General features: G+C 42.4%; 1 protein-coding gene across 1 annotated transcript in view; it reads right to left on the bottom strand.

Moving 5' to 3' along the window:
* EXOC4 (exocyst complex component 4) overlaps positions 1-15,069 on the bottom strand; it is a 427,343-nt gene that overhangs the window by 393,270 nt on the left and 19,004 nt on the right. The window contains exons 2-3 of the mRNA XM_005504316.3: positions 12,167-12,356; positions 8,382-8,576 (exon numbers count right to left, since the gene is read on the bottom strand). Coding sequence (XP_005504373.2) covers positions 8,382-8,576; positions 12,167-12,356 — 385 coding nt within the window. The remainder of the gene's footprint in view (positions 1-8,381; positions 8,577-12,166; positions 12,357-15,069) is intronic.

Below are 15,069 nucleotides of genomic sequence, written 5' to 3'. Positions count from 1 at the left end.
CATCCAGTGCAATCCCCCCATGGAGCAGGAACACCCAGATGAGGTTACACAGGAAGGTGTCCAGGCGGGTTGGAATGTCTGCACAGAAGGAGACTCCACAACCCCCCTGGGCAGCCTGGGCCAGGCTCTGCCACCCTCACCGGGAACAAGTTTCATCTGAAAATTAAGCAGAACCTCTTGTGCTCCTGTTTGTACCCATTACCCCTTGTCCTACTGTTGGCTGTCACCAAGAAGAGCCTGGCTCCATCCTCCTGACACTCCCCCTTTATATATCTGTAAACATGAATGAGGTCCCCCCTCAGTGTCCTCTTGTCCAGCTCCAGAGCCCCAGCTCCCTCAGCCTTTCCTCACACGGGAGATGCTCCACTCCCTTCAGCATCTTTGTTGCCCTGCGCTGGACTCTCTCCAGCAGTTCCCTGTCCTGCTGGAACTGAGGGGCCACAACTGGACACAATATTCCAGGTGTGGTCTCCCCAGGGCAGAGCAGAGGGGCAGGAGAACCTCTCTGACCTACTGACCACCCCCTTCTAACCCACCCCAGGTACCATTGGCTTCCTGGCCACAAGGGCCCAGTGCTGGCTCATGGTCACCCTGCTGTCCTCAGGACCCCCAGGTCCCTTTCCCCTACACTGCTCTCTAATTTCTGAAAGACCAGCATCTTGTGTATCTGCACGTTACTTCAACCATAAGATGCTGGACACCTCCACTCCACCTTCACTACGGCATATTTTCTTATTTAATAATCTTTTCATCAGCTTAAGTGAACGGTTGTTATTAGCAGTGTGATATCTGTGGAGAGATATCAGTGCTTGTTGCTTCATGAATCAAGCACGGAGAGGCCAAAGCCAAGAAGGCGCCAATATAAATGGAGTGTTAGGCAATAACAGTTTAATGCAATAGACTGTTTTATAATGGAAATTACAGGATAAAATAGAACAAGATAAAGTTAATGGTAAGTATTCTAAAAGAAACAATGATGTTTCAAAGGGAAAGAAACTCAGTGTGTTCTAGCGTCTTCAAACCCAGCCCAGCAAGTTCATTGATAACAACGTCAGAAAAGATAAATTAAAGAGGAAAAGAAAGAAAAGAGAGAGAAAGCACATAAAAGAGGTGAAAAGTGTTCTAATAGATAGCACCAATGCGTCTCATATAAGGAACTTAGAAGTATTTTACCAAACTTAAATACGTAAGGTTTGCAGTTCTACCTGAAAGCAGACAAATACTACCGATAAATCCCCTGTCTGAGGAAAGGTATTTAAAATTAATGAGCAGTAAACAGCAGAAAACTCATTATTTGCATGTTTATGTGTGAATCACTAGAACATATCCTATACATACATCACATCAATAAAAAACCAAGCTGCCTTCTTTCTCAGGTGTACCTCAACCATCCAGCTAACGGGTTTGCCAAGCACTAAAAACTAATACAACAAACGCTCCTTGTAGCATAAGCACCTCAGTAATCTGAATTGGCGTCCAACCCTTGAGATATCAGCTTCCCAATTGTGTTTTCTACCAGGCTTCTTTGGAAGCAATAAGGTCAGCAATGACAAGACAAGGGTAGCCGGGAAAGTCTTCTAGGAAAGAAGTATTGGGAAATTATTATTAGACTTGCAATTCAAACGAATGGATTTCAAGCGGGGCCAAAATTTAGATGTTGTAGCACAAGATTTTCTATAGAACCCCAAACCAACAGAGGCTCTTCTTTCCACTTAAGGCATTCATGTCCAAATATAAACTGGTTTCACAGCAGTACCTGAATCCCAGCTCCGCAATAAACCAAATAAACAACTGGTTGTATTGATTTTCATTGTTCCAGCTGCAAAGCAGAGAGTAAATAAAATGCATATCAAGAACTGCGTTGTATTTTCTTCTTAGATTTCATTATTCCAGACTACTTACAGTCTAAGAAGTCTGCTCACTACATGGCACTGAATTGAAATACTCCCCTCGTGCTACACTGAGAAAAACCACAGGCAGCAGCTCCATTCAAGGCCCAAAAATTAAACCTCCCCTCAACAACCCTGCCCAGGGCTACAAACATCCAGCATTCCTTGGGAAGATGTTAATCACTCCAAATCCCTTTGCAGAGGATTAACATGAAGCGCACAGGAATAGGAGACGCTTATCAAGCAGGACTCATTCACTATGGGATGAGCAAGAAGAAACCACGAGTACATACAAAGCAATTTCCCCTCTTTGCTGCAGAGAAGACATTGGAATATTTTGAAGCTACTTGTTCAACTCAACTCCCCACCACAAACCGGGTTCCTTGTCCTCATACGCCGTTCTCCTAAATTTCTTACCCATAGTTAATTTATTTCCTTCCCTGCACCACCTCTCCCTTCCAACTGCCTCAGTAGCTTTACCATCATTTTTACACAGTGTTTCCACTTACTATAACATCTTCTGGTCATGTTCTCACACACCGAGTAGCCCAGTTGTGTTGCAAAGCCCTGTAGTTAAACTTACTTATAAAATACTTCAGCACACAGGCAATGGAGCTGGTCAGCACCTCCAGTTCAGACAGTTACGTTCTTGATATCAAGGCCAGATTTCACAATCAAATAATGCTCTTCAAAAAATGAACCCAACGCAGATCTTGCATTCTACAGAGCTGGGCAAAAACACATTTAACGCATCATGAGGCCGCCGGTGGTGAACTCAATGTGCTTTTACTGCTGTGTCAGCACGATGGCAAATGACCTAATTTACCTTCGTCCCCACCTCTGGTCCTGCACAGCTGGATGCCACCCTGGGTCCATTTAATTGAATGCAGCAAAGCAGCCAGCAGCCTGACTCCAGAAAGAGAACAAACCAGCAACAATGCAAACTTGTAGTAAGAAAGCAGTCAGCTCTGAGAAAAACCTGCTATTCTTCATTTCAGAAAGCAGAGCAGGAGACATATCATTCTTTCCCTGACATAGGTAAAGTGAAATTGAGTCCTTAACATTGAAAACAACATAAGAAAAGTAGGTGTTGGAGCATTCCCTGACCTACTTATAGAGAAACAAATTACTGCCACTTCGGTTTTGTATTTTTTGGGACAAAGATATGCAGGCTAAAGGAGAAGGATGCACTCGTGTCAAACACATGTGCACAGTGGTTCCTGGCTCTGTAACACAAATCTATGTGAGCTTAAACTTAAGTCAGGACTAGTCAGAGGGCTCCATACTTCCTTCTTCCTACCTTCCTCTCATCGTCCTATCAAAACCAAATCAACTGGGAACAGAAGTCATCCCCACTGCTATCCTGTGCATGTATTTCTGCAGTTTCACGTTGTTTGGTTGCCTGACGCAATCCCAACGCCAAGGAACTGTGCTCCTGCACTAATAAATCAAGTTCAGAGTAAGTGTTTCATGGTCTACTGGAATTAAAAGGGGTTTTTTTAAAAAAACACTATATACTCCAACAAAGTGGCATTAGTTCATTAAAACTGCAAAGCTAGACCCAGAAAATGCAAAGAACATAGCCTAAGCAATTTTCATTTAACTGTATTGTGATCCAACCTTTAATTACTTGATTCAACATTTCTTCCTTTAGCTGTTTTTATTATTTCATCTCTTAGATTATTTAAACAAATGGAAAATATTAATCTCTCCCTGTGGGCACCTCATGGGTCAACAGTAAAATGAGAATAATTAGATCAAGACCACAGACCTCTACAACATATAGTTAAACAACCACATCATCTACCTTTAGATATAACATATCTAAAAACATCTCTTCTAGAAGCATGTTCCATCCCTAAATGACCCGAGGCTGGAACAGCTCTGCTGGGAGGACAGGCTGGGAGAGTTGGCGTGTCCAGCTGGAGAACAGAAGCCTTACAGAGACCTTAGTGTGGCCTTTCTGGACTTAAACAAGCCTATAAGAAAGATGGGGACAGACTTTTGAGCAGGGCCTGTTGTGATAGGACAAGGGGTGATTGTTCTAAACTAAAAGAAGGAAGATTCAGGCCAGACAAAGAAGAAATTGTTGGCCCTGAGGGTGGTGAGAGCCTGGCCCAGGTTGCCCAGAGAGGTGGTGGATGAACCATCCCTGGAGACATCCCAGGCCAGGCTGGACGGGGCTCTGAGCAACCTGAGCTGCTGAAGATGTCCCTGTCATGGCAGGGGGGGCACTGGATGAGCTTTGAAGGTGCCTTCAACCCAAACTATTCTATGACTTCAGATTCCAGAAACCAAGCTCGTGCTTCCAGGCCAAACACAACCTACATCCCAACGAGCCTCTGCCACCAGCTCTGCTGCTCTCCCTCTTGACCCAGCCCACTGCCTTTCTATAGGAAGCTCCTTCTGCATCAGAACTCCCTTCTTAGCGCATAATGATATAATCCTAAAATCATTTAGGTTGGAAAAGACCTTCAAGATCAGACTTCAACAACTAACCCAACACTCCCAACTCCACCACTACTCCTAAGAATTTCATCTCTCTATCTGTTCAACCCCTCCAGGGATGGTGACTCCAGCACTGCCCTGGGCAGCCTGTTCCAATGCCCAACAGCCCTTTCCAGGAAGAATTTTTTCCTAATATCCAATCTAAACCTTCCCTGGCACAACTTGAGGCCATTTTCTCTCTTCCTATCACTTATTACTTGGAAGAAGAGACCAACACCCTCCATGCTACAACCTCCTTTCAGGTTGTTCTAGAAAGTGCAGTCTCCCCTCAGCCTCCTTTTTATGTTTTACTTTAAGCAGAAAATACACACATATGCCCACTCAATGACAGAATCACAGAACGGTCAGGGTTAGAAGGGACTTGCGGAGATCATCCAGTCCAACCTACAAATGCCACACAAAAGTGAACATTCCTTTAGGTAACGGAGTGGAAATATAAATCATTAATGGAAAAACACACTGACTCATTTTTAAAAAATAATATACATCAAGTGAAAATAACTGAAACGTGTTTGATCTCAAACAGGACTTGTATTTGTTCTGGACCCTTGTAATTTCTCCAAAGCAGGCTGGATTACACCTGTGCAAGGCGCAGTCACGGAACAGCAAACCTGATCCAACTAGCTCTGCCCACCGGAGTGCGTGTTCTCAAGATGCTGGAGGAACCCAGAACATGAATACACGACATCTGAAGCTCAGCTGTGCTGCTCTGTCTAGATGGATGGAACATCAGAAACAAAAAGCTGCCACTTACCAATTTTACCTTCATAGAAACGTAAGCTGTCATAAAATACCTTTGCATTGTGTTCATACTACTGGGAAAAGCTGCCATTCTTTTATTAACAACTCTTCCCAGCATTACTCAGTCATTGCACATTAGAACCAGCAGCTGGAGAGTTTTGAGTGATAATGAAACCTGTAACAAACCATCTTCAGCTGTCTTCTCCAAACAATGAGGGAATTAAAATTTCAATTTAAATGCAGAGGTTTGAAACACGCTTCAGTGGCAAAATTACTTCAATTAATGTGAGCGGAATACAATGAACAGACTGCAGAAATGTGATGCAGCAACCAGAAATTATGTCATTAGAGTCCTTGCATCAACCTAACACGACGCCGGCAAAGGTCTAATTTCGATAGTACATATCACAAGGCTACAGGCAACAATATTAATCAGTGTCCTCATTTCAACATGAGGGATAGAACCTCCTTGGCACATCACTTGGGGCTTCTTATAAGCCATGAGCATCTGTTTACCTTGAGGAATGAAGCAGAAAGGCAGAGAGATCTATGGAAATTCAGCATCCCTGACACTTGAGTCATTATTTTCAACAATATTCATATCATAGAGAAGGAGAAAGGAATTATCCTGCAACCAGTGAGCGATTCCAACGTCACCGTCTTACTCTTCTAATAAGCAAATAAACCAGCATGGTAAACTAAAGACCATAGTTCAGTGAGGTCTAATATTGGCTCTATCTCATAGATAGCCATAGACTTGGGCAAGCTTAGACACATTCACACGTGGGTAAATGTAAATATAACGCACAGACAATATATCGCAAGTCGTTAAGATGGCACAAACATATTGCAAACGATTTCTAAAGCATATTATATGACAAAAACTAAGTATTAATCTTCTTCTATTTATCTTGTATTCCAGATAGGAAATTAATCAGTTGGCTTGAATTTCTTTCCAAAAAGATAATTTTTTTCAATTAAAAAAGAAAAAAGGCAAACTGGCAAGTCCACCAGTAAAAAGCACCAACTAGTTGGTAATTACCAACTAATTGGTAATATTAACTCTCAATACTGTGGTCTCACCCTTACACCGAACGCCCTCAATTCACATCTATTTCATGTCTCCTAATAGAAAATATCAGCCAAACACCACCCTCCGATTTCCAGCATCTGAAAGCTGACCAAAGTTTTGGCCAAACTATACCGCATTCTCCTCATATTTGCTGCTTCAAGTCATTCAATTGCTCATCTGCTTTCACAAATGCTAATAGATTTTACACAATATTTTATAAAGTACCATAAACATTCCACACTACATTATACAACACAAATGGAAACATTACCCACCCCAAACAGTTCACAGGAGTGGGAAAGATATAAGGCAATGGTTCATATAAAAGGACAATGAGACTCTAAGGAGAATTAGGATGGAAAGGGTTCCTGAGACATGGTTTTGAAAAGCAAGAATTAAAATTGTGACCAGATTATCAAAAAATTATTGCATCAGGTGTAGTATGAGAACATAAGCAACAGAAAACAATGTAAGAACAGAGGGAAATCAGAGGATGCGACAGCAACGAAAATCCAAATCACATCCCACATGTCAGAAAAAGGGATGAGGAGATGGACACCAAACCGCTGAAAAGGTTTCAGAGGGAACAAAGCAAATTTTAGGAAGCTGCATTTAAGGTAAAAAGAGGTAAAACAGGAGGAAGGAAATAACGTTCCAGTCAGAGCTCCAGGAATATCAAGTGACAACACTAAGTCTTCCAGCTCTTTATCCTGTTGAATATTAAGTATTAAAATGAAGCAAAGAGGCATAATTAAGAGAAATACAAGGGACAGAAGCTAAAAAAACCCCACAATGACTAAGGAAGGCAATGAAAAGATTTCCTTAAAGGCATTCTCTGGCAAACCCAAAGAGGAATATGAACAGACACAGTGCTTATACCTTCACTTTTGAATTAGTGACTGGTTAAGTTTAGGAAGAACCTCTAAAACCATCAATCCAGCCCCTGCTCGAGCATCGGCCCCTCCAGCCCATTGCGCAGAACCACAGCCAGGCTGATTGTGAAAATCTCGCACAGGCAGACTCCACAACCCCTCTGGGCAACCTGTCCCAGTGTTCAACCACCCTTACAGTCAAACAGCATTTTCTGACGTTCAGGTATCACTTCCTACATCTCTATCTGTGCCCATCACCTCTTCTTCTGTCACTGGGCACTGCTGAGAAAAGTCTGACTGTTTTCTTTGCACTATCCCATCAGACACTCACAACCCTGAGGTTTCTTTTCTGTAAGGGAAGTGTTTCCAGTTCTCTCTGTCTGCCTTTAGATGTGAGATTCTCCTATCCCTTAACATCCTTGTGATCCTTCCCTGGAACTCATCCAGTAACTCTATCTCTCATATAGGAGAGGTCAGAGCTGGATTCAGGACTCCACGTATCAGGATTGAGTAGGGGGGAAGGATCAATTGCCATGTAAAGTGATTAATCAGCAGTAGAAGACAGTTCCAGGAAATAAAGGATTGGAGCCTGGTGAAGAAGTGTGCTTGTGAAGCTCAGAAAGACGAGAATAAAGAGATAGTTATTAGAGAAGTTCAAGAAACTTCCACCTCTACAAGACTGGAATTGAAAGGTATGCTTGTAAAAGAGATGGAACTGAAAAGGAAAAACACTTGAAGTGAGGGAGAAAAAGGATGAAGAAAGAGCTGGAAATAAGTAGGAAGGATCAAGAGACCTGGTAAAAGACATACAGGAAGGCAATGAGAAGCAAACACACCTAAATGGTGAAAGACAGTCTCACCTCCAAATAATGACCAAAGCTGTGAATGCATTTGGGGACATGCAACAGCAGAGAAATAGGATAGTTCTTCCAGAAAAATGAGTTGGAAATAATTTATAAGCTATAAAGAAAGATGATGATGCAGGCAGCTGTCTGGGAAATTTATTTTAAAATATCAAGCACCAGGTTGCAAAAGCCAAAAGAAATCTTCTGTGCAGATCAAATGGGTAAAGAACTAGATGCGAAAGCATCAGGACAAGCAAACAGGGAAAAACAGCTCTGGGAATCAAGGATCAAACAGGATGGAGACAGGAACCCTGACACCAGCCAGGAAGGATCAAAGGGAAACTCTAATACAAGAAAGCAGCAAATGACAGAGTAATGAGGAAAAAAACCACCACAGATAGAAGATGAGTGTGTTTCTGGTGTTACTGGGGCAGCACGAGGCACCACGTCTTACCAGCATGTCAGTGGCGTTGAGGTAGCGCTTGCTGGCCATGCACTGCTCCAGCTTCTGAGGCACCTGCTTGATGTTCTCGATCTCGTCCAGCAAATTCAGGACGTGTTTGTGCTCAATCCCTTCGATCCACAGCTTGCGCAGCTCGTCCCGCTTGCAGTGCAGCAGCATCTTGCAGGACAGCAGATTCTCCTTCACCTACAAGCAACACATCAACAGATGGATCAAATCTGTCCCTGTAACCGGTGCTTAACACGGATCAGCCCTTGCCCACATTTACCCGGAATTCCAAAAATATCTCAGGACAACCAAAGTCCCATAAACTTGGTGGTCGTTCCTTTGGCTGAAGTGAAACAATACGAACACCAGAACTGTTCTCATCGTGAAATGGTTTTCAGCGCAGGTTCTGTACCAGTAGTGAAAATTCAATCCAAGTATCACAATGTGAACAAATGCAGGATCCTATTAACCATGACTAAAGATTTATTTGCATGTTTTCCAAAAATCAATTCGATATTTTGGCATACAGCAAGAATCCAATTTTCAGTGAAAGCAAATAAGCCACTACTCATTTTCCTGCTGCAAACATTTTCCATCTGCGTATTCAATCTTTTTGCACATCTCCTTCAAGTCCTCATGTCCATTTCTTGAAATCTAACTATAGAGGAGTACAATCATTTTCCTAATACCCCAAGCAATACCCATTTTCTTTTCTCTGGTTTCACCAGAACAAACAGCAGCTACATTACAGTTCGATTCAACATTTCCATTATTTATCAAGGCCATTACACCACTCAGTGAAACACCTTGGTGTTTGCCATTCAGGTTTTTTTGGAGCTTCACGCCATTCTCTCTAATCAGCAAAGTCTCTACTATTTTACCCCATTCAGGGAACATCAAGGGATTTTCTTCTCCATCCTTTCTTCTCCATCACACAGCCTGCATTCCCTGCTTTCAAGTTCTCCCAATATCCTCTGGTAAGGTCAGTATAACCCAGCTTTTCTTGCATAATGCAAATCAGTAATACATATTAAAATGTGGCAGCAATTAACAACGCAGCTTCACACGTCGCTTTCACACCACTCTTGTTTTTGTGATACGTTATGAATACTTAGGGTCCAACCTTTTCTCAGGCTGAGCTCTCACTGAATTACACATGAATACAGGCTCTCACAAGTAGGCCCTTACATTTATTTTTAAATAATGAGCCTTCAAAGGCCTCCAGAAATCCCATTTCAGCTGCTCTTTCTCCTTCCTTGTTCATCTAAAAGCAGTTAAAAAAATACAAAAGCGAAACACATAGATGGACCAAAGTACAGACAATGGGTAAACACCAATAGCTACATAAAACAGACTCCATCCAAAGTCGGAACAGACTACGATTTCAATAAAATATCACTTCTGAATCATCCTTCTGAAAAGAATATCACAGAAAAACCCTCAGCCAACAGACCAGCTAATGGAATAGTGTCACAACTTGCCGCAAAAGCCAACCAAAACACATATAAAACACGTTTCCAACTTAATCCTTGTTCAATACTGTAAATTAAAATGTTTCACTGACCTAGCGCAACATCATGAGTGCTCTGGCACTGCACGGAGCCAAATCAGGTCAGCAAAACAATCATGGGGTGAGAAGGAAGGACAAATAATATCTACTTAATTTAGTCTTGCAGGAGCAATACCTCTAGTGCTAGATTCAAATCTAAGCCTTTCCCAAGATAAATTTATACAAGAATTGGCTACAAAATGTAGATAAACAGAGGGATCTAGACTATCTAGCAGTCCCACAACTGTAAACGCCTGTATGATCATCCACCTTCCACAAGAGTGGAACACCAAAATCAAGTCTGATAGTGTAACAGAGATTGATGACAACCCAGATCTGGGGCCTCCCCTGAGATCAGGTCAAAGCTACTCCAATACATATCGACCTAAACTAATAAGAAAACTGAAATACCAAAAGGTCCTTCAACCCTCACAGTGATTGTTCCAGGCAAGACCAAAAGGTCACACCCCTACATGTTTGTTTTGACCTCTGAAAGCTCAGTACACTGTGTGAAAATAGGCCACTGGCTACCGTGTATTTCAAATTTAGTACAATTGATCTTTGCTTTCAAAGTGCTGCACTTTGTACATAAATCCTAGAGCGAACTCTTGCCCTTGGAAAGCATCAGAATGGTTTAATTTTCTTTCAAAATGCTAAACTAATTTAAAAAGTCAGAAGGGTCAGTACCTAACCCAAGAAGGGTAAAAGCCGACTTGCTCCTAAAGCGCTGCTAGGCAAGGTTTTAAGCTGAGACCTCCACAGAGCCAGGAAAAAAGGGAATAAATGTGGTGCCTAGTTTGCTAAGTTTGAGTATAGTAAACCACACAGTGAGATGGGACAGGAGCCCCAAGAACAGATCTATCACTGCACCGAGAGAGCAGATGGAACAAGTCAGTGACAACAAGCACCAGAGTTATTTGCTGGCACGTTACCCAAGTGTGAGCACTCAAAATACAGAAAGATTTGGGGGCACAGGGTTCATGTACATTCACACAATATAAATGAGCTTGGAAATAACACCAAAATGCATGTTCTCTGAGCAAAAAAGCAAGCTGAAGAATCCCTCAGACTATTTAGGAGGTGGCTGGAGGCTGACATATCAAAATGTGAAGAGACTGGCCAGAAAGGCGATAGCTTAGCAGCTCTTGGGCTTCAAGAAGATGATAGCAACTTGCCTGGAAAATAAATGAAAACGGATAGCGCAAAGCTTCGTACTTCATGTCCACCTCTTGTTTCGCTTTTAATTACTTGTGTTCTCAGAAAGATCCTACAGAAAAGGGGTTGCCAGTAAGACACAGCCTGGGACCACGGCATTGGGACAGGACAGTCAGATCCCGGCCATGCCACAGAGCAACTTGAAAATCGGGTCTAGCTGACAATTAGTGGGTAACAGTGATTTCTCTATTCATTTTTTAGTTCAGAATGATGACAAGTAGCTGGAAAAATGAAGAAATAAAGCTTAAAGTGGGATCTTACAACACTACATTAATAATAAAAGGACAACACACAAGAAAAAGATGAGTCGCACAAATTTGTACACAGAGCACACGCTATGACAGAGGGGTTGGGGTTGAAGGGACCTCTGGAGATCATCCAGTCCAACCCACCTGCTCACGCAGGGTCACCAGAGCAGATCACACAGGAAGGTGTCCAGGTGGGTTTGAATGTCTCAGAGAAGGAGACTCCACACCCGCTCTGGGCAGCCTGGGCCAGGCTCTGGCACCTCAAAGGAAAGAAGCTTCTCCTCATGTTCAGATGGACCCTCCTGTGCTTCAGTCTGTGCCCGTTGCCCCTCATCCTGTCGTTGGGCACCACTGAACAGAGTCTGGTCCATCCTCTGACACCCACCCTGCAGATATTTATAACCATTGATGAGATCCCCTCTCAGCTTCTCTTCTCCCGCTCAACAGCCCCAGCTCTCTCAGTCTCTCCTCATCACAAAGATGCTCCAGACCCCTCAGCATCTTTGTGTCCCTCTGCTGGACTCCCTCCAGTAATTCCTTGTCCTTCTTAAACTGGGGAGCCCAGAACTGGACACTGAACTCCAGATGTGGCCTCCCCAGGGCAGAGCAGAGGAGGAGGAACAACCTCCCTGACCTGCTGGTCACACTTCTCCTAATGCAGCCCAGCTACCATTGACCTTCTTGGCAGCAAGGACACATTGTTGGCTCACGGTCACCCTGTTGTCAACCAGAACTACTGAGCCACTGGAAACACAGATCTACAACGCAGATTTCACCTGTTTGATCTTGTTGCGCGAGTTGGTGATGCGCTCCGTGATGCTCTGGTAGGTGCGGATGGCCGTGGTGAGCTCGGTGTAGTGCTGGACAATGAGCTCATCCAAATCCCGGTCACATTTCTCATAAGCTTCTTCCAGGCGGCCTTTCTCAGTCTCCCGATCCTCAACATCATCGCTGGTAGATAAAGTCCTAAGGACAAAAAGATTAGAAAACAAATGGGATATTTTCAAGTTATCTAGAAGGACTGGAAGACTTTGCCTAAATTATGTGGTACCTACCCCAAAGCAGTCCCCCATTAGTCTGTACACTCGTGTGTACACAGACACACACTGAATGAGGTTTATTGCTGGTAAACATGTGCCTCATGTTCAGTAAAAAACAAAGTGCTTCAAGAAAATAATTAAAAGAACACAACCATTGTGTTTTACTATTTCCCCAATTTTCAGATGGTTTAGACCTTTAATACTACACGATGGGATTTATGAAAATGTAACTTTTTCTATTAAATATCACATTTCCAGAGTGTTATTTACATGGGCACAGTATATCATATGAAATACATCCTGATTCATTACTTACAAAGAACTATAAAGAAGATATTCATTATATCCAGGGACCATTGCAACTATTTGTCAGAAGTGCTGCAGTTACCACCACTTACCTGCCAAAACTGCACTAGAAATACCACATAGACATAGAAAACGCATCCAAAACCTACCCATGCCTTCCAATAGTCCATCTGCTTTCAAACATACACCAGTGCAGCAAAGAAGTGTCATTATTACCCCTCCTCATTTATTTTAGTTTCTGAATAACATCATCTAATACGATTTTTATTTTTACATCGATAAAGTTTGAGATTCCAATGAAACAGCTGAAAATTTAATGAGACTGGTAAAGGAAACTAAGTCTTGGTGTCACTTACAATTTCTGAAATTTACACAAGAATCAGCGCAATCTTCTCTTTCTCCCTCTATTTCTTCACCCGTTTCGCCCCTTTGAGGCCCATCCTGCCACTGGATCCAGATGCCAACACCTGGAGTGACTCAATCAACACTAACAGAAAGACCCAGGAGACAGTAGTAGCTAAAAACATCTATTCTTATATATCCTACAGTACATAACACTCAAAAAAAGCATCCTGAACTTCACTCTTCCTTTACCTTGGCAATATAGGTATGGCCCATAGACGTTTCTGTTTTAAATGACCAATATAGACATTGAAAACTGTATATTACATGGTACAAAGTAGATCAGTTATAGTGGCCATGACCTAAACACTGGTATATCACAGGGGGGATATAAGCAGCAGGGATGCATTCTGTAGCTCTATTAATAATTTCTGTACCGCTTTAAAGATCTTCACACGACAAAATAAGCAAAAATAAAGAGTTTTCTTTTTAAATCACTGCATACCAACTGTTCCGCATCTCATGCTGGAACATAATGAAACAATCGCAAGTTGCAAAGAAATCCAGAGCATCTACTTGCTGGAAGTGATACAGCTTGAAAAATACAGCCAGTAGACATATAGGAACTTGCTTCATTTAAATCACAGGATTTGAGGCCTCTGAAGTGGGGAACCACCTTAAGATGGACACTGAAAAAGTATAAAAATAGTAAAAGACTAGAACAGCTATTGTTTCCAACCCAAAAGACTGAGAACAAAATGCAACTAGGGTAAGAGAAAACTACTCGAGGGGGTTTTATTCTGGATTTCTTAAGCTGTTTGTGTGGTAAAAGGTCAAATAGTTGGAAGAAGACAAAACAGCCATTGCTGAACGCTGCTGCCGCTCTCTGCTGCCATAATGGCTTTGACTTGGGGTTTGGTAAAGCAATGAGGTCCAGTCAAACTAAAACCCACATATCCTGCTGGCAAGAAAAAGGAAAATATCATTTGTATTGCAATAAGAGTCACTTGTCCTCCACAGAAAAAGCTAAAAGGCCAGTGAGAACTGCTTCAAACCGTTATAAAATACAAAGGAGAGAAACCTATTTCCTTATGGTTTATTTAAGAGTATTCAATGACAACAAGCAGGACAGAAGAAGAGTTCGGAATCGATGGATTTATCTGAATTCTTCAGTACCATTGGGAAAGTTGTAGGGACTCGAGTGCAAAATCAATGTCAGACATAGCCCCAAACTTCCAGTTCACTACTGTTTTTTCCTTCTAAAGAAAACCACCACCATCTTTTCTTTTAAAGAAACAAAAAAGCCATTTCACAGGGGATCGCGATCCCAGAAAGAGCAGCTAAGAAAACTCAAGTGAGCAAGGAAATCTGTGCTGCCATATGGAACGCGGCACCAGAGGACAGGAGCACATCCACACTTGTCCTACTCAACTGTTACACCAAGGAGGACAGTGGAATTACAGCCAAAATATGTCCTACAACCCCCTAAAAGAAGACAATGTACCCGAGCGATGTGTTGTATTTTATGCAGTTTTAACACCCCTTTTTGCTTTCAGATGGTGGTGACAGAAGATTATAACTGATATCACATAGAAATGAGAATAAACCCTCTTTCTTTTGTTGTGCTGCAGACTATGAGCATTGGTGCCTTAAACCCCCCTCCCAACTACCAAAAACTGCACATTTTACAGGGGATTTGGCTGTACCTCTCACACAAAGATCACACCGAGATCAGAAACCCACTCCTCACTCCAATGAGGATGGAATTACATCAGGTACTAAAGAAACACCCAACACCTGTTAGCAGAGGTCATGTAAACATTTCAGGTTAAGTGGTATATAAAGATGTGCTAGAAAACAAAACTAAGCAAACAGTTAAAGCAATAGGATTAAATAACCAGTGCTTGTGCTGCTGTTCAGCGAGACCTGGGCAGGTCGGAGCGCTGGGTAGGGAAGAACCTGATGAAGTTAATCAAAGGCAAGTGTAGGGT

Source organism: Columba livia, chromosome 1, assembly GCF_036013475.1.
Source record: "Columba livia isolate bColLiv1 breed racing homer chromosome 1, bColLiv1.pat.W.v2, whole genome shotgun sequence".
Classification (NCBI taxonomy): domain Eukaryota; kingdom Metazoa; phylum Chordata; class Aves; order Columbiformes; family Columbidae; genus Columba; species Columba livia.
The sequence above is the reverse complement of the archived record's forward strand: the minus strand, read 5'-3'. Positions and strand labels throughout refer to the sequence as shown.